Genomic DNA, 23,666 nt, shown 5'->3' with positions numbered 1-23,666 from the left:
AACGGAGATTCAAAACATCATATTAAAAAAAATATTAAAATGGTCCTTAATGGAATCCTAAATAAAATCCTTACACGAGAGATATTTCATTTGAATTTTAAGGAGTACATGGATATATTTCTAGTTTCAATGGAGTTTCTAAACAATCATGAATTAAATTCCAACACTTTTTGTTCAGAATTTTTACACTAAATCAAAATGTATCGTAAGCAAATATTTTGGTTGAGAGTCTAAATGTAATTTCCATGCTTCTTTGTTGCACATGGAGGTAAGAAAATACGGACTTTATTTACGTGAAAGCTAACATAAACGATTGCTGGCAGAACAGCATAGTATACCTAGTCAATCGACTTGTATGATATACTATATAAATGTATAGATCTGTGGCATTCATAATTGAAAGTACATATTAATATTTTGTAATATTGACAATACAGGTGTAAAGTTACAATCTAATTTAATTATATACATATCTAATATATATATGCTACTATTTCATGTCTTTGAAGATAACCGTATAGTCAACATTCCCATATTAAATGTAATGTTTTCGAGCATATCTAGAAATTCTCAAAGTGATGACTATAGGTCGGCAAGCGGATATTTTTATTCAATTCTGTGCATGCTCTGTCTACTTTCAGAGTCATTGGAGGAGGTCCACAGCTAAACACACCCACTTGTTTCACCTGAAATCATAATTCATAGATATTAAAACACGGGTTTTACCAAATAATACCATAACGATGTATTTTGCAAATCTAAAACAAGTCATTCTAAAATATTTTTTTTTATTTCGTAGAATTTCTCAGAGCGCAAGAAATGAAATGTTTGCCAGCAATTTTGTTTATTCTATTGAGAAGAAATCTTTTTGTTGAATCTAACCACCATGATTGTTTCATTTTCCTTTTTGGCATTATTGATAAACGGTGAAAGTGACGTAAAAAGTTTACCGGAACTCCTGCCTTACCGTGGGGTGTTCCAGATGAAGTGAAGTAAGAAAGTCCTGAAACTGAGGCCGTCCAAAGTGAGTGGTGGCAGATAATCCAGTAAACAGACTCTTACCGGCTACCTTGTGGAAGTGGCGCTCACAAATGTACTGTTGGTACAGATATAGAGACCACAAAGTATTAATATTTCCATGAAAACTAGAACGTTTCCATATAAATTACTACTCTTTGAATGCTGAATTTTGCAATATGAATTCTACCAAAATCAAGCTTGTATTTTGCACGTAAAATTTAGTTTATTTCTAAATTTTGCCATTATGGTAATACTATAAGTCGGTCAAAGATTCGTCGGAAGTTTTCATTAAAGTTAATAAATAATAAGTTACATTTGAGTAAAATTACCATCGATAATTATGATTTTTTTAAGCTTTTTCTTAAACATCATTTTTATATTATCTCTGAAATGATATTAGCATAAGGATGCGCAAATCTTTCCCAGCGGACTCCATTGTATATAGCAACGGACATTTGTTTCAGTAAGTTCATCATTTTATGTGTGCGGCATTTGCAAAGATGTAAAACTGATGTTTTAAAACACGATTAACAATATAACGTGAAAGTTCTAAAGGCATTATGAGAATGAATATAGTACGCACCAGCATTGTAGTCCTCAAGTCAAACTTCTGTTGGAACTGTGTGATGAAGATATGGACAGCGACCAGTTCCTGTTTGTCGGCATTCTCCACATCCCGGATAATATCGGTTAGCCATTCAAACTGTTTCTGGGTGCGAGTCACCCACATGAAGTATACCTTATGAAATAATAAGATAGCATTTCACCACCCTAACTAGTGTCACGAGATATCATAATCAGCAAATCAAATTATATAAAGAATAATACAAAGTATGGCATGAAGTTAAGTTTCGATATATAGTTATCCTGTCCGATTGCATTCCAAGATTGGATCATTTGTATTTATTTTGAAAGTGGAAATAGTTGCCAGTATAAAGTTGCGGTGGTCTTACCTTTTGGCAAGTCATACGCTGATTATCAATTTGAGAACGATGAACTATATCTTTTAAAATGGAAGCAAACGGCGTGACTCCAATACCTCCACCGACAAGGACGGAAACCGGATATTTGTACCAGTCCTGGTGTCCTTCACCAAACGGTCCGTCTACGTACACCTGTACAACAATCGAGTCTTAGTGAAAACAAAATCTGGTAATATCGTCCCTTTGGCTCTTATCTATCTAATTCTTATTTTCAATTAAAATAATCTATTTAATACGTTTATGTACACATGTACAAACAAATCCAACTTATTGTACAGCACTGTCAAGTCTTTGTGATAGGACAATTGGTATCACCTCCCCAGACAGTCCATAAACACACGTGTCACTATCAAATGGTCGTGAATCACATCCTAATAATCCCTCCCCAAACGGCCCATCTATGTACATAAATTAATCAAATTTTAGGTTTTTTTTGTTTATCACACAAGTTCAAATTTATTGAGATCATTTTTTGATGTTTGTTTGTTTCTTCTTCTTTTTTCCTAAAATGTAAACACCCTATCACTATCTAGTAAATCTAAACGAGAACAAGATTTGTTTATCTACTAGACACTTGAACTAATGTTTTTTACCGTACCTTCGGTGGTATACGGTCTCCAAGATTATTAGGATCATACGTATTCCGGAGGTTGATAGTCCATGGACCCACGGCTCGGATGTGGAGACTTAGGAAATCCTCGTGAGGTGCTGACGTCAGCGTGAACGGATGGTATTCATCTTCTCCGAGGTCTAGACACGCTATTCTAACCCACTGTCCAGATTTGTAATCAAAGTCCAGTGGACGTTTGAATTTCAAGCCTGTGACATCTGTAAACAAATTGAATGACATAATTACAACGGTGAAGGTCAATATCATAAATACAAGTATAATTTTAACACTCAGATTTCAATCATTTTATGTTTTATCTTTTCAAGAAGAAAGGTTGGAAATTTTTGTCAAATAAATCTGTTACTATTATCATAATATATACATTTGAGTGAGTTTCATCGATTTTGGTTACGTGAACTGATAGACAAACGTCAACATGCATTAGGTTAACTAACAACAATATCAACACAAACATGCAGGAAGAATTTTAAACAGGAATAAAACATCATATCGTCAATATACATCATAAACACAACAAATTGATATCAATATCCACAACGCCGACATCAGATGAGTTAGCTTACCATGATGCCAATTGACGTGGAGTATATACTACAAAGAAAATGAAGGGACAAACATACCATCATTAGTTACCATAGGGAGTGGTAATATAACAAGACATTGTGAAATAAGGGACAAAATACAAAAGTGATTTGAAATATAACGTTACGCTTATACGTGAAAAATGAGATAACCGGATATTGTTACCTGATGGTAGCAGATCGGCCTGAATAACAGATATTTCTCGCTTTTTTCGGCTTACGCTGATGAGTTTGTCGATGACATATATAATAAGTGGACCATAGAAGAAGTTTTGGAAGAGCGGATTCTGCACGAGCCGCCCACTGCCATGGAGGACTAGGAAGATGTAGAGGAGTATGTAAAAATTATGGGTGAACCAAAAGGCGTTGAAGAGGTGCCGACGTGCGTACGGGACGGCAAACACATACATTATGATGATAATGAGGGTAAGAAGGATTCCAGTAAATCCTGCAAATAAAGTAAAAATGGGTCATTATAAAAAATAATTTTATAATAGAAGATTTAAACTAAGGTAAAAGTTCACATCTAACTCTTCCGTGCAACAATCATCTGATTATTTATTACGTAAATCTGATTAAGGTAGACAATATCTGGTAAAAAGTTAACGGAAGATGTCAGTACATTATGTTAAATAAGCATTTTACACTTAGCAAAGGGGTAACTAACAATACTCAAAAGTACTTGAAGAAGAAAAAAGACAATTTAGTTAAAACCATTCGAAATTCAAAGCGGTTTTATATTTACCAGTGATAGTTTCGTAGGCCCAATAATGAAATGAAGCAAGAATGTCAGTTCTGAAACAATAAAAAGTGAAATTGCTTAAAACAGCATAATCAAATTGATTATGAATTTATAACACGATAACGCAAAATGTGACATTATTCCCGCGCCTTGCTGTTTTAAAGAAAGATATACAATCATATAACATAAAATACTGTTACTGATATTTTGATATATATTATCTTCTACCGTTGACATTTTTAAGTATGGTGTGGTACCATTCAAAACAATTATTACATAACCCTTGATACAAATTTTATTAAGACGTGTAAAAAGAGACTAACCAATAAAATTGAAAAGCCTATGATGTATCAGTATCAAAGTGTTTAAGGTTTCACGTCATTCTTCTTGTAATGCCCCGAAAACTGTGAAATTTGTATATTTGCACATTTGTTTCTTATCAGTTTCCGTGGTAACCGGAAATAGTGATAATTCTTCCACCGCAAATAGCACCAGTGGAGTGATAGGATGTAACAAAAAAATACGAAATCATTAAAGGGAAGATGTAGAATACAACTTTGGATTAATGAATGATCAAATAGAGCACAGTGTACTTACGCTCTGAAGTACTCGCGGAAAACACAGTTGAGGTCTGTTGACGCCTGAGTACTGATGTGGTAAAGGTTTAAACCGTGTCCAACACAATGCATCACTGAAATGATACATCACATACTCTATCTAATATTGAATTTGTGTCTTTTTACAATACCTATAATACCAATTCTCGTTAGGTTGATGGAATATCCATACTTTAAGTTAAATCAATCGAAAGATACGTCTCGAATACCATGACAGTTTTTTAATGCAAACATTGAAAAATATGTAGCACGTATTGACAATTCTAAAATAGCAATGTATAATCTATGTGTTATTATTTATGATACAAATTGTCTGCTTATCACGAATATGGTGTGAAATTCGCGACGGTGCTTGATTTTAAAAAAGGGAATTTCTTGATTTTTATCAGCAAGAGGGAACACCGCTATCATGATTTAAAATCTGACGTTTCAATTTGAATGTAAAACACCACGTCAAAATTAGAAATGTCAATAAAATCATATTAGAGTTTGAGTAGTCATCTAAATGAGGGGATCTCCATGAATTCACGACTGAAAACAGAAAGTGTCTAACGCCAAAAATCAGGAAAATATTTGTAGCTTACAAACCTGTAAAAAACAGCGCATAGGCTGCAATGAGCTTATGGAAGTCGACAGCAGAATCAAATGGTATGTAAGTGTGTAGGAAGGTCTCTCTCAAAAAGGTGATCACATTCCTGCTCATGGTCACCAGTAAGCTCGAATACGTGAACATCATGGCACTAGCTGCACCACGTGTTACCGTGACGCCATATCCGGCTATACGTCTAAGACCACCATGCTCTCGTTCCACCGAGTAGTCTGCCAGAAAAACGATAATATATCACCATAAATTATTTGTTACTTAAAAAATTGAAGAATGACATTTTAAGATTATGAAAACTGAAAAAATATTTAAAATCATGGAAACATTACGACAAATATTCCATTTGCATCATACTTTTTATACGATTTCCGAGTAGATAAATGAAAATTTCTTGACTGATCAACATCCGTAATTATGAATGAATTTGTGTCAACCGAAACTTACAGTACGCTCTCTCTCCAAAGACCCCGATTAAGACCAGAGTGTATAATGTCACCCAGAAGATCTGACGTTTGTAGTTCTCAATATAGCGTATGATTTCGTTCAGCTTCTGCTTGGTTCGTGTAGGTGGTATTTCCTTTTCGACTGTTTTCACTCTCACCATGGATTTTGTACGCGACAACGGTCCAGATCTATAAAACAGACAATATCGTTTCTTATAAACATCTTTTATCTCAGTTATCTTACGAGAATGATAATTAACAGATGTCATTTAATAACTGTCCTTTTCAAATGAGTAAGTTGCCGGAATCAATTAAAATGTCAATAATTCTATTACTATGGATATGATTTCCTATTTTTTGATGAGCCCGCTATAACTGATAGACTTATATTAGTTACTGAAATGGAAAGTAAATAAGTGGTGTGAAGAGCAGCTAAACTTTCAACGGTATGGTTAAATATAACAAAATGAGCAATGCATACAAAAGACGATCCACAACATTTTGCCATCCACAGAAATATATAATCATTGTGACAAAGAAAAAGTATACAAACAATGCGTTTTACTATAAAGGCTTCACCAATTGGCGACTTTTCACAACTTAAGTTCGATTATTTTAACTGATGTAAAGCTTCCAGTTAAGCAATGCTTATATTAAATAGCGATACTATCTATTATTAGCAGACATTTACATAGTAATACTGTATATGAATGTCGCTGAAAGCAGTCAGGAAAATTGTATTGTAAGGCATTTTTAACAGTTCCAATGCAATTGTAAGGCATTTTTTACAGTTCCAATGCAAAGAAAAGAATACAAAATTATAAGAAAAGACAATACGCACGGTACTAACAGGATATTATTTTTAAACTTGCAAATTCATAAACACAATGAAAGTATTCTTCATGATATCAATTAAAAACATGTGGTAAGTGAGATGTTGAATCCACGCGAAGTCGACTTCGAAAGAAATCGAAAGTGAAGGAAAGGAGAATGGCTACTTACCTGAAATCTGAAATAGTGAAAACCAACCACAGTAACTACACAATAACATTCAATTACACGAGATGAAAAAAAATCTATTTAAAAAAAACACACACACACACACACACACACACACACACACACACACAAAAAAGAAAGATGGCAAACAGCACATCTAGCTCTTTCGTTCGCACTTGTTTACGTCTGTCAGGTTCTTCTAGGCTACGATTGTATATTTTCGACACTCCGTTTTAAAGTGTGTCACAATAAGCATGATTTTTGAACAGATACGTAATTTTTGCTTTTATTTCTGGTGAGGACCATATTTATATCACCCATCCCCTTAGGACTTTTTAACAATAATTATAAGTTTATACGTATACTTTGAAGATTATTTTGAGTTGTGGAAATGGAAGAAAATTGATTTTCAGTACCAAAGTTTTTATTGAACTTTTTAGGCCATGGAATGTGAGAAATTCTATCTTTACGTAATATTTTTTGCCTAAATTCCTCAAAACTAAGAACTTCTCTTTTAATTCTATCAGGTTTTACTTTCCATAGGAATTCATATTGTAAAGTATTGATAGTTATAATGTAGTTATCATCTGGATTGGGAAGGGCTATACATGATTTAATTGAGAGATAAGTAACGTTTTTATAATAGTTATTTTGCCTATAGAGGTGAAAATTCCTCTACTCCATGATTTAATCAAAACTTTTAATTTTATTATCAAAGCTGTATTGTCAAAGTTTATTCTAGTTATTCTGTGTAAGTCAACATCATAGTCAATACCTAATAAGTTAAATTTAGTATATCCCTACTGTATATCACATTGAGTCTCTCTAGTCATTCGGTAAAAAAATGAAAAACAGTATAACCATCTGAACTGGAACTTTGTTTTTCATTTTTGTGGTTGCTACCATTTCAGAATATGTGATAGGTCCCTCTAGCATTTCATAATCAAATGGAGATAACTTTGGTACTTCTCTAAACTACAATCCTGATGATCGGATTTTTTTTCTAAATAATTTCTCATAGCATTTTTCAGTTTCTTTAAAAAAAATCCCATTGGTCAGATATAGTTCTCGGTAATTATTTTTGATGTAATTTTATTGGTAAAATTCCTCGATTCTAACTCACAAAATATTTTGTTGGTTTTCACCTTGGTTTATTCATTTAGCTGTTAAGATGAGACTGGTCAGGATTATTTTCTAGTTCTGTGATTTCTTTAGGTTATCTTCCTTATTATTTTTAAGCTTTTTTGTGCGAGATCCAGTCAAGCAAAAAAGAAATGAAAGAGAGTGAGAAAAGTAAATGAAAGGACGCAAGCATTCTTTAGTATGAAGTAAGTCATCTGTGGCATAAAACAGACAGAACATTAATCATTTGAATGTGGGAGGTATTTAGCTGCACAGCTATGTTGGTCATCAGGCCTGATCACGTCTGTCACTCTTGTCGGAATTACATGAGTTGAGTTGATCATGATTTGAAATATTTGATGCCTTATTCCAAAAATTCACTGCCCACATATAGAGTAGTAAGAGATAATGCATATCCTGTTGTATACTGATACTGCGTGAACGGTTGTCGACGTAGTTGTAGAATATTGTATCCATGTGATATATATTTACTGTACAAAGCAGGAAATATCAGACAATTGTTAGATGTTTTCGAGATTTTTAATGATCACCAGTACATCTTTAAAATACCAGCAAGCGGAGGTTAAAATATGTCTAAATATTGTCTCGGAAATTGTGTCATGTTATTTACTTTATGCAAGTATGGTATAAAATATAAACTTTTTTTTGTAATGATTTCACAATGTTATAAATGATGTATTTTTCTAACTGTGCTGAATGGTTGATACATTTTAATACGTTGAAAACAGATAATTTTTATTGTATTTTGTAAGTTTCATGTTGCGATCATTTTTAATAAAGAACCCTGAAACCAATTAATTAAAACAAATCACAACACGCCGGTAAAGTAATTTAGATTGGTCCGCGCCAATTCTTACCCGTTATTTTGAGCGTTCCTTCCCATTCTGAAAAAATTACATCATAGTAATTGCAATTAACCCCTGTGTGAAACACATGTACTTACTCGGTAGTCAGTATAATCAGTACCAAACCTCATGACTCGGTTATTGCTAAAATAGATACATTGTAAATGCCTAAAGGTACATGAGAAGTGTAGAAAACATCGAAATGATGCCAGACAATACATTGTTTTGAAAAAGAACAAAAAAACTTTCATGTTTATTATGAAATGTAAATATTTACAATTGAAGCCCATTCTTTAGATGACAAAGTTAGTTTGGAGCATGGGCTATATAGCTAATTTTGCACTCCGAAATATGTTTTCATATATAGACAATACCCTCTCATAATGTATCTTAGTCCATATGTAATAAGTTTTTTAGTGTTTCCAGACAATGACTCCATTTTGGAACGCAACGCACCGAATCCTCATGTTTTAAATATTTAGTAATCAATCGCAACTGAAGCAGACACCACAAACATGTATTTTGTTGTAGCATTTTTGATGAACAGCAGACACATATTTTCCGTGTATAAGTTACTGCTAAACTGTACTTACATCAAACCGTACTCGAGATGTACTCCGGAAGCTATTTGTGTGGTACTTACATGAGAGATATTCAGATTACCATAAAACCAAATAATACTGGTTCTGCTTATATCGTATTAAATAATTTCAAAACCATACAACCATTCAGGTATGATAGGTGTCCAGAAACCCGTCCTTACATTAAGATCACTGCTGTTTCATATGTACTTGACATTATTAAAAAAACGTATCAGTGCACCTTCCCATTTAGACTTTGATATGGCTTTCATTCACATTGAATTTTCTTCAGCCGAGCCCTAGGCTTCAAAATTTAGGCCCATCTCAACACTGACGAGTCCTAGAAGAACGAAACAACGGTAAGATGCGGTTTATAAATAATAATTTAGCTCTACTGTATCTAATTATAAATTTGCTATAAAAGTAGCCATTTGCTCGTGTTTCTTTTGTACAAACAAAAGTGTAGCGGTTTAAAGCAAGGCTTTGGTTTCTCGTGGTTGAATAATGATTAACAGTGCATGAATACCATTCGTGTGGATATGAGTTTTACTTAAAATGCAAATTACTTACTTGTAGCTTTGTAAGAAAGTCTTCCTGTGGTCGTGTCGTTTCCCTTTGGCTGCTGTTCGCGGTTTTTCGATTGCTGGAAAAACAAACATTCGATGGTATAGAAAATATGATAACACTATTGGGTTTTATGTAAATCATACAAAACAGATACTATTAGAGTCATTTCAAAACATTTGAAAGAAACAAAAAGTTGATAGTATCGAAGGCAATTATTTACTGATTAAATGTGTTATGTATCACATAGCCAGGACATCTTTGCAAATATAGCAAAAAGCTCTCAATAATTTACACATGTATACCATGACAATGTACCTGATTTATGTCATGTTCCATTTCGGATGTAAAACAATTAATAGGGAAAAGTGGAATAAGACAGCAAATTTATCTAGATAAAACTATATCACCAAACAAAATGGCTAAGAAGGAAACATTGAAACAAGATATAAAATCTAGATAAACGGTGATGATGACAAGTGATTAAAAAGTTCAAATAATAATCTATTTAGATGAATATTAATACTAGTCAAGGAGAAAAAATTGAAAGAAGTTATAAAATATATCTTGGTGTAAAATCTGAAGATGGAAATGATACGGTGTATATTAAGTCAACCGATGCAAACAAACAAATTTTTTTTTTAAGTATGTTCATTTAATATTTATTGCAGACTAATCAAAACTTTAAAAGAAAATTTATAAATCACGAAAGATAACGTTTATGTGTGATACCATACTAAACATAGTAAAATAATATATTCCCGCGGGCTCAAAGTTTTTGGTTTTACAAAAATACACATATTCGTTGGTACTTGTTTTCGTGGATTAACCTTGCTAACAAATTTCGTGGGCATATAAATTCATGGATCTCAGGTACCCTTAGAATTCCACGAAAATGAATCACCCACGAAAATTAATGATTTTACAGTAGTGTATCATTCAGACAATCAACAGTAATTGTTCGTACTTCCTATCCCGAGACTGGCGTTCTCCAGTGTATGTTTATGTTCTTCTGAGGCAAAGATACGCTTGAAAGCAGCCAGGTCGATGTTCTGATCGCTTGAGATGCCAGCTGTCTGAAACATGGTGTCAATAAGTGTGTTTATCTCGCCATCGTCGATCGACTGGTCGGATAGGTCCAATAGAGACCTGGGGAAGAAATAAAAAAAAAAAATAATGACATACACAAGGTCATCGGACTCATTGCATCGTCAATGCACGTACAAAGAATTATTAGACAACACAGCAGGTATAGGAAATATAATGGAAAACGTCTTTTTTCAATTAAATGAGAGCATATCGATCTCGGAAACAATGGAGGAGGCAATCCCGAAAATAATACCAGGTTTATATTCATTCCTATGCAGAATATGAACCTCATTCATCCAGAAAAGGATGTTTATTTCTGAGAATTGAACCCACAGGGCTATTGTCCTCAAGTATATATTGGCCAACAAAATAGGAAAAAATGTCAAATTCTTTCTCTTTACGAAAGTTCTGTTATATGTCATGCTTTGGTTTGTGATTAAAACAGGCAACTTTCGAAAACCATTATAGCGGTATAGCAGTATAAAGCTAATTCGCATTTCTTACTTGATCATTTTCAAGAATTCTGCCCTTGTCAGGTATCCTCTCCTTCGTAGATCATACATGTTAAACATGAGCATTGCTTTGTCATCGGCATCGCCTAGGTGTACAAGATTGTCGTATTTTTAACATTTAAAATAATTTGTTTTTCCTGACCCAATGAGACAAGATAACAGCCAAATAGAAAATACGAATTCGTTGTAGCACATTTTTTTTCTAAAAGCAATAATCACCGGAGTAAATCAATATTGTGAGATTTTAGTAAGTTCAGAAACAGTACAAGACGTTTTGTTGTAAGCTACTGTACATGTAGTGAGAAAATAATATCATCCTTTGACGTTATATGAAACAAAAAAAAAATGATACTAAAATCTACTTTGGTTCATCATGTAATTACTTTTATACATAGATAACGCTGTTGCTAATACCTACCAGATGACATCACGACAAACATATCGAGGAACTCCTGAAAGCTGACAGTTCCGCTGTTATCGGCATCCACCAATAGAAACATATTCCGTACAAACACAGAGGTAGGCTTTAACCCAAGAGCCTCAGCGAATTCTGTTCTGGTCAGCTGTATTTTCTGCACCTTGTTGATATCGTCCCCGCTTAAGTTAGCAATATTCATCTGTCCTGGTGTCCGGTCAAATGCCTTTCGAAAGAAAAGGAAATATGGAGGTACCCCTTGAATTACTAAGATCTCCTTGTCAGTGTGATTATCATTATAGTAAAAGAAAGTGAATAATTACAGCAGAATGCGTTCCATTTTTCCGGTATTAGCGATGTTCTATGAATAAGAGTTTTCTGATGATTAATTTACTTGAGAAATTTCAGATATGATAAAAATATTTGATAATAAAAAGTGTAAATAGACTAAAAAGCATTAATTGAATTATATCATTATATAATATATTGTTGCTGGCAGACAGATATTATATAAGATATCGAGAGTTGATACGTATCCTCTTTAAAAATTTCCGGTACACTTGTTCTTTTTTAATTGAATCAAAATACATTTTAACTAACTATTCAAGAGTTATTATGTTTCCATTATATATACCGTGATAGGATTCCTCTTTTTACTGTCATTGGTTACTAATACATTATCAATTTCTATGACATTTTTCTGTTTTGAATTCGTATTGCACACCTGTGTTTTTTTAAAGCAACGATCTACTTGATTGGTTGAATCTATAATCCCCTTGGTGATGAGATAGAGAGAACTCAACTCGAAGGCGAATGTTGGTAAATTGCCAACATATGGTAGTGCTTGCCAAGTGTTTACAACTTAATAATCATGACCCGATGGTTGAGCTTCCATATCTCATCAAGGTCTTGGATAATTATTTCTCTTATGCCGTTAGCTTTCTTGTATATGTATTATCTAAAGCTATGCATTATTTATGTGATGTCATAAGAGAATCCCCCGTCTCAATCCTGAGATGAGACAAAGAAAATTTATACCACTAATGTGTTGATATTCCTACCCAGGGTAAGAGAAATCATATCCATTATTTGAATCCCTAGTAGTTATTCTTCAATACATACATTAACTTTATAATCAGTAATTATGGGTCACGTGTTACTTACCTGCACACATATTACGCGAAAGAACGTATCGAGAATTTTCTGCCTTTCTTCCTTTGTCTCAGCTAAATCAATGACGCTTTTCTCTTCGAGTTCATGTCTCTCCCTATTGACGCCCATCTCCAGAAGAAAGGCATCTAACTGATTGATGAATGAGTTGCGTTCTTCTTCATCCAGAAAGCGTAAAACCTGTAGAAAACAATTTTAATAAATACCAACTAAAATGGTTTTCGAAGATTTGACATTCTGAAAGTATAGCATATCTGAGTGAAGAATAGTAGAAATATTTATTGACTGTTTAGTACTTTATTACAATAAATCATGATCCAGTTGTTTGACAAAGTAAAAAGATACGTAACAAGAGCTGTGTGAAAGTGTTTATCTCGTACGTTTAAAAAATAAACATGAATTCCAAAACAGGAATGAATTGTTATCGAACGGAGCATTTAAGCAAGCAATGATCTATCAAACTATATGTATGTATATTGGTGACACGATTTCGAATTGAAAGAAATGAGACGCACTTCGATTTAGACAAAAATAAAGTAATTTTTTTATCAAATGTCACTAGGAAATCCCTACCAAATCGATTTCATTAGGAAATCGGACAGACATGATATTTTTTTGTCTGTCACGGGAAACTCGGAAATGAATCTTTCCGGATATTTTACGGAGATCCAGCATACGAAGCGGCTTCCTCCTGGTATCAGTAACATGTATTTTTTTCCGTTCACTGTCGAACTTGACTTTGACTCTTCTGTCTCCCATTGTTGGCCCCATCCATTCAATAACTGTGAACAAACAAACAAACAGCACTTAAGGCACTGAAAATATCGTATATCTAAGGTTTTTTGTTGCTTTACATCCTAACAGCCATTTAAGGATGAGCTAGGTTTAAGTGGCGGATGAAAGCCGGCGTTTCTGGGGAAAAAACTGCCGACTTACGGCCAAGACCTTGCGATTGCCCCACGAAGAACTTGGACTTGAGACCCAGAGGTGGAGGGCTAGTGATAAATACGGTCTTTCTCTTTAACCCCTCGGCCACCGCGGCCTTTAGAAGTAATTCCGATTTAATACATTACATGTGTGACAGCACAACATTCATTTGTTATTAAGAATGTATCTTGGTGTGTAAAGTCATAGTTGTGAAATATTGTTCAAAACCTCACCAAGAAATCATTTTATGTCAACCGTAATCAATCATCTATCCTCATCTGTCTGGTATTTGGGACTGTCTCGACATAACTACGCCCATCTGTTAATTTGTTTAAATCAGTAACATTTATATTTAACATATATATGGAATACAATATGTGATACATTAAAATCAATAATTAAAATCATAAAGGGTTCACGGTAGGAATTCAATAACAATGCGAATCAGGTCCTAAAAACAGTGTATGTAAAACGATTATCATTTTATTCCGAAGTCGGTCTTTTTTTACCTCATGACCAAGGGGAAAGTCCTCAGTGGTCAAAATTACGGACTTACGGAGTTCATAAATGTATATGAGTAATTCGAAACAAATCAAATAATTTAATAATAATAAATAGTTTTTTTTTTTTAATTTGGCAAAAACAATTAAAATATCATATCAGTTCAAGTTGATATTAGCGAAATAAGAATATGATTATCTCACGAACAAATGTGATTGTTTGTTTACCAGCAGTCATATTCAATTAAGAAAGCAATCGTTTGTAGGCATTTCATGATGTAATAGATGGATCTTTTAAAACAGAACTTGTTAAATGTTAATATAGAAATCATAATTTCTACACACGCTACATTCCAATGAACACGGTATACAATTGGTAAACCATTCCATAAAAATTATATAAACATTCACAGCAGATCAATTCCATAAACAATGTATCATTATATATACATTGTAAACATAGCATGTCACTTAATAAACACGATATTCTTCTGTATTTAAAATCACGATTTAAATTTTCCTTTTATAAACAATGTCTTATATAATCTACAACAGAGCGAAGGCTATGAATGATTCTATATTTTGCATATGTGTCAAAAGCAATTAATTGTAGTTACAGTTTTCACTCATTTTCATAATTCTTTACTGACCAGAATATTTTGCAATGGACTTCAGCATGGTATTCCTGTGGACTTGTGAGTCTACCATTGCCACCAGCTTCGTTTAGAGAATACTTTGCAGTAGGTTTAATAGGACAAGACCACAAGGATTTCGTAAAGACAACCAAGATAATGTCAAAATTGCAGTCGCTGATAGTCAGCACCAGTTAGACAAAATACAAAATATAATTCCATCAGAAAAGTAGAGTATTATGAAAGGTCTTCAAAATGACAAATACAAATGTATCTCGATGTTAATGGCATTGACGAGGAAAGATGGCAACACAGGGGAAGAAACACCTGGCTATCTGAGATAACCAAGAATGTGATTATTGTTATTATAACGAGAGAAACCACTACTGACCGGAAATCGTCATTTAAAGTATCTGAGGGAGGGTAATTCGCCAATCTTATTTATCACAAGTTTATACTCAAACGAATCCTTCATTGCATCTATGTTAGCAAAGTTACAGTTTATCTATTTACCGCATTAAAATTCCAACAGGGAATACATTATATTCACGATGAATTAACCTACAATTCGTTAAACACATGAGCCGTGGTGACATCATAATATCATGGTATCATACAAGGAAGTTGTGCCAGCTCCACGTCTGGTACGCCGTGGCATTCACGTCAACTTATATATATATCTTTATCAATTTGAGTCACTTTTAATAGGTTTCACGTCGGTTTCCTTCGGGAATTTAAGTTTTACATAGTTACGATGTACCCTTTCATCCGGACGGACATAAGCGTTTGATATCAATTGTTTCATAATTGCAGCAAAATAAATGTTAGTAACTAAGTTAGTTGTTTATTTAGTATTCTTAATCATTATCATTACCTTCGAATGAGTTAGGGTCATTACTTTTGGCCCTTTGCTTTGGCGCCATTAACTTCCTGGCCTCTTGGATCCGTTTCTGACGTAATTTTACCATGAATAACATGATACCGATCGTCCCTGTATACAAATAAATACTTGCATCGCTAAACAATCAGGACATTGTTTTTCTTTGTCACAAATCTTGCAAACTGCACATGTATCGTAAAGACTTCTACAACATGTTAAATATTCACTTATTGTACACTATCACAAAAAATATATTTGAAGGTATAATTTGATGAAAAAAAACATTAGTCACTAATGTAAACAAGATGCTTCTGCATAGACATTTTTGGAAATGTTTTCGCCCTCATCGTTTAAGTGGGAAAGATTGTTTTCTGGAAAACTGTCTTTTTACAGCATTCAACATGTACGTAGCCTTCAATAAAGTGTTCCTCTTTATACATTTTAGACAATCTAACCTGGTTTAAAGTTCATTTTGACAACGTAGATAACAAATCCTCCATCAATTTTTCTTTTCGATATATAAAATGAAAATTTTGAAAAACCAATTAAAGTAATATTTAAAGTATGACCAAATAAAACTTACCAGGAACACAGAGTCCCAAAAACAGAAAGCTCAAGGCAAAGGAAGCTTCACTCCCATAGAAGTAATCATAGTGTTGGAGTGTGGTACAGTTCTCTATAACAAACATCCCATCTCGTTGATTATTGCTGTCAGCTGCTAACGGTTCAGGCTGAGGACAAGGATCTGTAAGGAAATTTTTTTTTTAGATCAATTTTTCCATGAGGCCATAACAGTCAACGACAGGAAGACTCGTAATGATACGAGGACAAGATTAGTATCTATTAAAAAAGTTAAGCTGAAAAATGTCAGCACAACTGAAATGAAATCGACACAGACGACACAGAACCATAAACATGTTTTCAAAATATCATTCCATGATGATGTCCTATTTTGTGAGTTAATGTCCCAAAAAGTATTCAACACACCACAACTGATTGGTGTTGCTTCAAACCACAATACAAATATTGAAATTCGAAATATGCTTATGTATTATGTAAGAGTAAACCATGTCTCTAACATTACCCGCGTGTAATTCTATCACTCTTAACTTACCTGATCTTGCATTGAACAGGAAAACATTGCTGGATATCTCCGAGTCCAGAACGCCGGTTACGTTGAGAATGATATCACGGAGTGTGATCTTTTTTATATCATCTATTTCGCTGTCGCTAAATCTTCGAAATCTGATGACAAAATATTTGAAAATATAGTGTTTGTTGTGAGTTCTTCTTATATTATCTACCAGTATTTGACCAAGTGTCACTAATCAAGCCAAAATGATGTCTATATTAGTTTCCATAGAAATTGCTTTAGAAAAAAAGCTGTCTGAAGTCATGGAGCATCGTGTATCTTATACGATATTTGACCTTGTATCCGTTTTTTGTAGAATTAGTAACTAAAGCCTTTCATTATAAATCTGATGATTAAATTGTAAACCTTTTGATGATTTGTTATATAGCTTTGTTTGTCCAATATATAGGTCTGTAAATCACAGATAAAGATGGGCTTCTGTCGACACATTTAGTCAGAATCCTTCATTCACTTGTTTCACTTACCTGGTGTCTGTGTTCTCGAACCAAAAGCGATCTCCGTGTCTGATCCTGAGAAACTGTTCTAGCATTATAGCTTTAAACAATTCTCCTGGACCATCCGGTGTAGTTTCCAGAAGTCCACCGGTGAAAATGTCAAGCTCGTCAGGTTTAGTCGTGTTGCCGTAGAGGTTCTGAAGGTTTGTCAATACCTTCGGAAAATATATACATGTGCATCATATAATGCTGCAGTTTACATGTGTCAATTCCTGAATACATGTATTTCAGTTTTCAATTTTCTATTATTTTCTGAAATGCGGTTAAATGTAACAAGATCTTGTCAATCAATTACATCTTGTTTGACACGCTCAACATGTACCATTGGATATACAGTGTACTTCATTTTCTATTCAATACTCACCTTGAGATTATCTTCCAAAGTCGGGTTTATATCCCTCCAGTTTTCTTTCTCCTCGAGACCGTAGGCCAGTCGAACTGCGTTATAACCCGCAATCCCGTGATCTCGACCGCGCTGTATATTTATCGCACCGAGATCACGACGAGAAAAATCCAAAGGGCCAAAAACGTGATCTGAAACACACGCAGAAATATAAAACAGTTGTCATCAACCAATGTGCTACAACCATGGCTAAGAAGACAAAAAAGAAAATATTGTTAACAAAAGTTTAACCTAGAAACGAGATTAACGTAAAGCAAAACATAAACGAAAGAAAGATTTGACCGGAGATCTTTAAAGAAGTAAAAGGAGAATAAGACCAGGAGTTTTACTTTGTCAATAACACTGACCAATGTCTTGCTCAATCCCTGTTGTAATGTCACGTTCTCAAACGAGAACGAGGTTTACAAATATGAAATAAACAGGCATCATCGGACATCAAAAACATTTGACTGTTTAACATACAAGGAAATGTAATATTTCCAAATGAGATCATCAACCAGTATTTCTCTAATCCATGTGTAGTAAGTTTATCCGTCAGTTGTCGTCATCCTTTTACAAAGATGTGATAATTAGAACAAGACCTTGAATTTATAATCAACTGCGATATGTAAGCAGGGATAACATGATCTAGACACTGAAAATACATGTTAGAGAAATCGATATTAACAAGCTTATCATACCGCTCAGGCTTCCTCCTGAGAAATAAAGAATACAACCTAAAGCGTATAATTTTATTTAACATATTTCCTTGGATTCAACATATTTATGATATTAAATTGTAATTTAGATAGCAGATTATTTCACTGTTTTATTATCATCAACGCACTTCATCGTTTCATTGGCGAAATTTGATTTCCACATATAAAGCACTTCTGTAGGGTGTCACTTAACAGAAAAATATTTTGATGTTGTGGATAACATAAATGACATTCCGAGAAAAATATTGTATAAAGAATTTGCAAGATGCAGTGAAAAGTCAATGCGGTTTCATCATCTTTATTATCTCAAACATCCCGTAGTCTAAACCTCCCAATTAAAAATCAAATTACAACTACTATCAGTGTTTTTTGGTTTTTACTTACCCCGCAAATCCGGTACCATAATATGGTCCTCTTGCTCGGCTAAGGTTGAAGTCATACCACGAACAAGATCGTCTAATTGGGGTTCCACTGTTTCCTGTCAAATAAGAAATACAATTCAAACAAATAATATACACAAAACTCGCATTATCAATTTTCAGTAGTAATTTATAAAGGGTCATTAGTAACATACATCTGTTTCTTTGACATATCAGTCACGCTGGATCTCGGGGTTTCAATTTAACTAAATCCTTGACGTTAAGATCTCAGAGTGTTCATAGATTATATCGTGTACACTGTACTTCAAGCTGTGATATTATAGAACGTATGTCGAAATAGAAAAGGCATGCCCCTATTATACCTTATACAAACTTTCGAGATTGCAAAGAGAGGGTTGTAATGAAACCCATAATTGATTAGCATTTAAAATCAGATACAGTCGAGAATATCACTGACTAAAATTTATTGTTCTATTAATAAATGATAAAAAGATAAATTTAGTGACCTTATATCATTTACCCTGTCGTGCAATATTGAAGAGAGCGTTAAGGATAAGAATATTTATTATATCGACACTGACAGTCTTCTGTATTATATACTGTTTGTAATACCGGTCTTTGATGTCACGTGATACCTTGCTATCTCAACCTTGGGTGATAGCATTGGTTTCTTGAATTATTTTTTAAAGATTCGTGCCAAAAACTAATGAAACAAAAAACAGATATAAACTGATAAATGTTATGGTAATACAAAAGACAAACAATCGTATAGAATCTTTCAATACAAATACAAAACAGTAAAGCCAAATAATCAATTAAACTGCATCATACAGATGTTCCGTCTTTCTAGAACTCATCAGTGATGTAAAGGGCCTAAATTTTGAAACCTTGGCGGCGAAAGAGCAAAATCTAAAGTGATCAAGAGAAATGTAAAAAAAAAATCTGAATCTTTTCAAAGCATTTCTTTCGTTATAAAACAAGAGTATTAGAAAAGATTTAATAAAATCACTGAAAACACATAATAACATACATACACTCATACATATATATATCATTTATGGTGATTAAGTAATAAAATAAAATGAAAATGAAAGAAAAGAGTGTAAAGACAGATTTAGATGCAAGTTATTTGAAATGTAGTAAACATTTTGTATCGGAAATAATAAATCAATTGAGCTAATAAATCACTTCATTTGTTTTGTGCATGCTTTACAGATGATTCGACAAAATGGTCCAATGTAGAGACAAAAGAAAACCCATACAATTACTTATTTGGCTAATTTCAACCTGAACCTAAAAAACAGCACTCAACAAGGTTCAGGATGGTTTGTAAACATTCACTTATGTTTAATTACTATATATTATACAGCTGTATCCACATCACGACATATTATCCCATCTTATGAACCAATTAAAATTCATCATCAGTTGACCGCTAGACTATTCGTAAAGGATTTTTTTTCTATTATTCATTTTCATTTCATTTTATTTCCATTTTTCTTTTGCTTGTGGTTTTCTTCTACTTATATTTCACAGTCTAAACAGTCTATGTAGGTGTGTAAAGCAGTTGTACCAATACTTTCCCGTCACGATGTGTACAGATGTGGGAGTGAGAATCAGGAAGTCATTATCATTTTAAGATGAAATCTACCTTACCTGAGAGTTCCAATATGCGTTACACAAACGAAGAGCGTGAACCTCGTCAGGTTGTCCTTGTATGTTTACTTTGACGGGTTTCCAGTTACAATCTCCATTCTGGAGGGGTCCTCTGCAAACGCATATCAAATTCCCAATCATTTTCATAAAATCTCAAGATATCCTTCTGTGTTTCAGATAGCTTCTTCGTTTCGTGTGATCTGTCTTACATCATGACTTGTGTGATTTAACATTTCAGCACTAGAAATATTCGAAATCTTGGTGATGTAAAAGATTAATAAACTTACCTTAACCAGAGTCCAGGTGTCACCAAGGTATGTCCAAATCTCATGGCGGCTGTTTGAAATTCTTGCGTAATACCTGGATGTATTTCAGAACTGTAACCATTGAAACCGCAAAATCCGGTAGTACAGACTTGAAAAAAAAAAGAATAATGATCATTGACCAACTTAAAAATATTAGTTGTAGTATAATGCAAGTCACCTTTGTTTTATTCCGGATCCTATGTTCACCGACATGTCTTACCCCAACGAATTTATAAAAGGAACTTTAAGAAGTTACAAGTACCAAACGACATTATGACAGTCAGTGAAAACGACATTACGCTATTGAAAGGCTATAAAAACATATCTAGTTGAAATAATATTCCTCCTTGTACTGCACTTATCTCATTCTCCATTTCATTTCTACATTTCAATACTTCTCTCATACCTGTATACATGTAACTTTCCTCCTTTCACTTTCCTGATACAAGAAAATCATCTCCCATTTCTACCTTTCTATACCTCTCTCATATCAGCATAGTTTCTGTCTTACATACCATTCGAGTTATACGGTGGTATCTGTAGAGGTGTGCCGACATCTGAAATCTCCAACCATAACGGTAGCCACTGGTACATCACTATATTCTATAAAGATACCAATACAGGACCATTAATGCGTCATTGAAAACAATATCCTACATGATGGTTTCATCAATATGGCGTGATTACATCATTTCTGATCACGGTTGGCCGAATCATTTCAGCAAAATGAAGCAACATTAGAAACCACTTAACATTCAAAAAAAAAAATGTACCATTTGCAAGTGGTCCAAAGGCTACATCATAAGAAATATCACAATTCTAAGCAAGAATAGTCTTCCTCTAACAAAGATCGGAAATCAACATCCACGTGATCCAAAACATTGGAGTGTCATTACGCCACGTAATTATCGAAGTCCGTTATTCCAAAAAGATTACCAAAAGTGTCAGATTTATTTTTGCAATACTTCTCCTACACATATTATCCATTAGAAAAGGAATCTTAATTTCAACTTTTGACACTTTTTGTTTTTGTTGAAAATAGTTCAATATCGACCAGACCAGATGGTGCGATATCAATGTGTGCTTTTACTGCTTTATACGATCACTCATGATATGACCATTTACATAACTCCTTACCTCATTTTGTTTCTCTGTGTCTCCTTACCTAATGGTTTATTTTGACCAGTTATCAATCTACTAACCTGATTGTGTGTTATGACCAGATTCTGCTCCTTCTAACCGCTTTATTTGATGGTATGCTACTGTCAGTTTCTTTTTTCCTTACCTGATGGTGTGCTATGACTAGTTTCCGGGCCTCTTCGAACAAGGCTTCGTCCTCCCAAGAAGGATGCGCATTTTTCAGGTCCTCGGCTATCTTGTTGTGCCAGCGGAAGAAGAGTATTGCAAATGTCAACAGCATTGGATTTTCGTTACCTCTTGGGTTACCGATAGCTGAAACAAAAATTCATCTGGTGACTGGTGACATCAAAGAACAAAAAAAGTAAAAATGAAATTTTAAAGAAAATTGAAACACATATAAGAAGACACGACACTCATTCCATACGTTGCGTTTTACTCTAGAATGAAGTTTAACAATAAAATTAATCTTAACTTTACACACCTAGAAATCTAGACACAGGTCGCAGTATGTGCTGTCGAGGTGCTGGAGGGTTAGCAAATGGAAGTCGGATGGTGTTCTCAGCTGGAAAACTGTCCTTTATCGGTGCGTTTGGATCTCTTGCTTTCAGTTTACCATCTTTAAAAGATCTGATAGCATCTGTCCATGCTCTAGCAGGTCCATAGATCAACGTACCATCTATATATGGCGTGATCTCATTTAGCTAATTCAAAAGAACAATATGCTATAAATATCATATTTTTGAGAAATTCTATTTTCGAAGATGGAGTCAAATGGCTAAATACATATGCCGTTGAAATTAAATCAATATGAGAAATACATAAGTCGTTTCAAGTAAAGAAATAACCATGTAGCTCGAATATCGTTAACGTTGACACTGTATTCTTTAAAGAAAACCGCATGTCTCCACTGACCCCGATAAAGAAGTCCTACTGCGTGTGGCCCCCATTTAAGATTTATACGGAGATCCATAAAAAAGTACAAGAAAAATAAGACCAGATGATTCAGAAGTGTAAATTAGCGTTTTCTGCTTCATCTTCGTCAATTGCACAAAAACTAACTAAGCAAAAACATAACTTATCAACATATATGTGTTTGAAAAACAACGACAACATAAATGTATAATTAATTTTCCTTTTTTAATAAAAAAAAACGCCATTCTGCAAAAGATTCTTTTCTATTCCTATTTGGAGATGATGGTGTAAAACACTGGAGGTGTTTGACCAATACATATACATGTAGTTACCTGTTGTCGTGGGTTGTTAGGGGAATACCCCGTACTAGCATCATATCTGGTCCTTAGAAATGGCATGGCGAGGTTGTCCTTCCCTTCCGGGTTAAACGGATGGTCTTTAGGGATAGGCACATTCTCAAACTCCCGAGGACATCCGGGTCGCTGAGAATCAAGAACCTCTTCGACAACCTGTTGGCCTATTGGTAAGCGCGAAGACCATAGCAGATATCGAAATTAGGAATTATGAATATCATTAAACAGAAATATGGAAATGATGATTACATAAAATCATATCTTTAAGTATAACAACTCATCATTAAAGAAAAA

General features: G+C 33.9%; 1 protein-coding gene across 1 annotated transcript in view; it reads right to left on the bottom strand.

Moving 5' to 3' along the window:
- Positions 1-560: 560 nt before the first annotated feature.
- LOC132543315 (dual oxidase 2-like) overlaps positions 561-23,666 on the bottom strand; it is a 40,752-nt gene continuing 17,646 nt past the window's right edge. Inside the window, exons 4-31 of the mRNA XM_060206804.1 lie at positions 23,352-23,536; positions 22,589-22,808; positions 22,253-22,419; positions 21,483-21,570; positions 20,950-21,076; positions 20,663-20,774; positions 19,011-19,104; positions 17,890-18,059; positions 17,496-17,680; positions 16,993-17,123; positions 16,462-16,623; positions 15,873-15,989; positions 13,513-13,721; positions 12,934-13,119; positions 11,773-11,995; positions 11,347-11,440; positions 10,721-10,902; positions 9,760-9,832; positions 5,623-5,810; positions 5,163-5,393; positions 4,555-4,648; positions 3,961-4,010; positions 3,382-3,663; positions 2,602-2,831; positions 1,974-2,135; positions 1,604-1,759; positions 968-1,096; positions 561-686 (exon numbers count right to left, since the gene is read on the bottom strand). Of these exons, the coding sequence (XP_060062787.1) occupies positions 561-686; positions 968-1,096; positions 1,604-1,759; positions 1,974-2,135; positions 2,602-2,831; positions 3,382-3,663; positions 3,961-4,010; positions 4,555-4,648; positions 5,163-5,393; positions 5,623-5,810; positions 9,760-9,832; positions 10,721-10,902; positions 11,347-11,440; positions 11,773-11,995; positions 12,934-13,119; positions 13,513-13,721; positions 15,873-15,989; positions 16,462-16,623; positions 16,993-17,123; positions 17,496-17,680; positions 17,890-18,059; positions 19,011-19,104; positions 20,663-20,774; positions 20,950-21,076; positions 21,483-21,570; positions 22,253-22,419; positions 22,589-22,808; positions 23,352-23,536 (4,373 nt within the window). The remainder of the gene's footprint in view (positions 687-967; positions 1,097-1,603; positions 1,760-1,973; positions 2,136-2,601; positions 2,832-3,381; positions 3,664-3,960; positions 4,011-4,554; positions 4,649-5,162; positions 5,394-5,622; positions 5,811-9,759; positions 9,833-10,720; positions 10,903-11,346; positions 11,441-11,772; positions 11,996-12,933; positions 13,120-13,512; positions 13,722-15,872; positions 15,990-16,461; positions 16,624-16,992; positions 17,124-17,495; positions 17,681-17,889; positions 18,060-19,010; positions 19,105-20,662; positions 20,775-20,949; positions 21,077-21,482; positions 21,571-22,252; positions 22,420-22,588; positions 22,809-23,351; positions 23,537-23,666) is intronic.

Source organism: Ylistrum balloti, unplaced genomic scaffold (genome assembly GCF_031769215.1).
Source record: "Ylistrum balloti isolate Yb309-2 unplaced genomic scaffold, AGI_CSIRO_Ybal_v1 Utg369752, whole genome shotgun sequence".
Classification (NCBI taxonomy): Eukaryota; Metazoa; Mollusca; class Bivalvia; order Pectinida; family Pectinidae; genus Ylistrum; species Ylistrum balloti.
The sequence above is the reverse complement of the archived record's forward strand: the minus strand, read 5'-3'. Positions and strand labels throughout refer to the sequence as shown.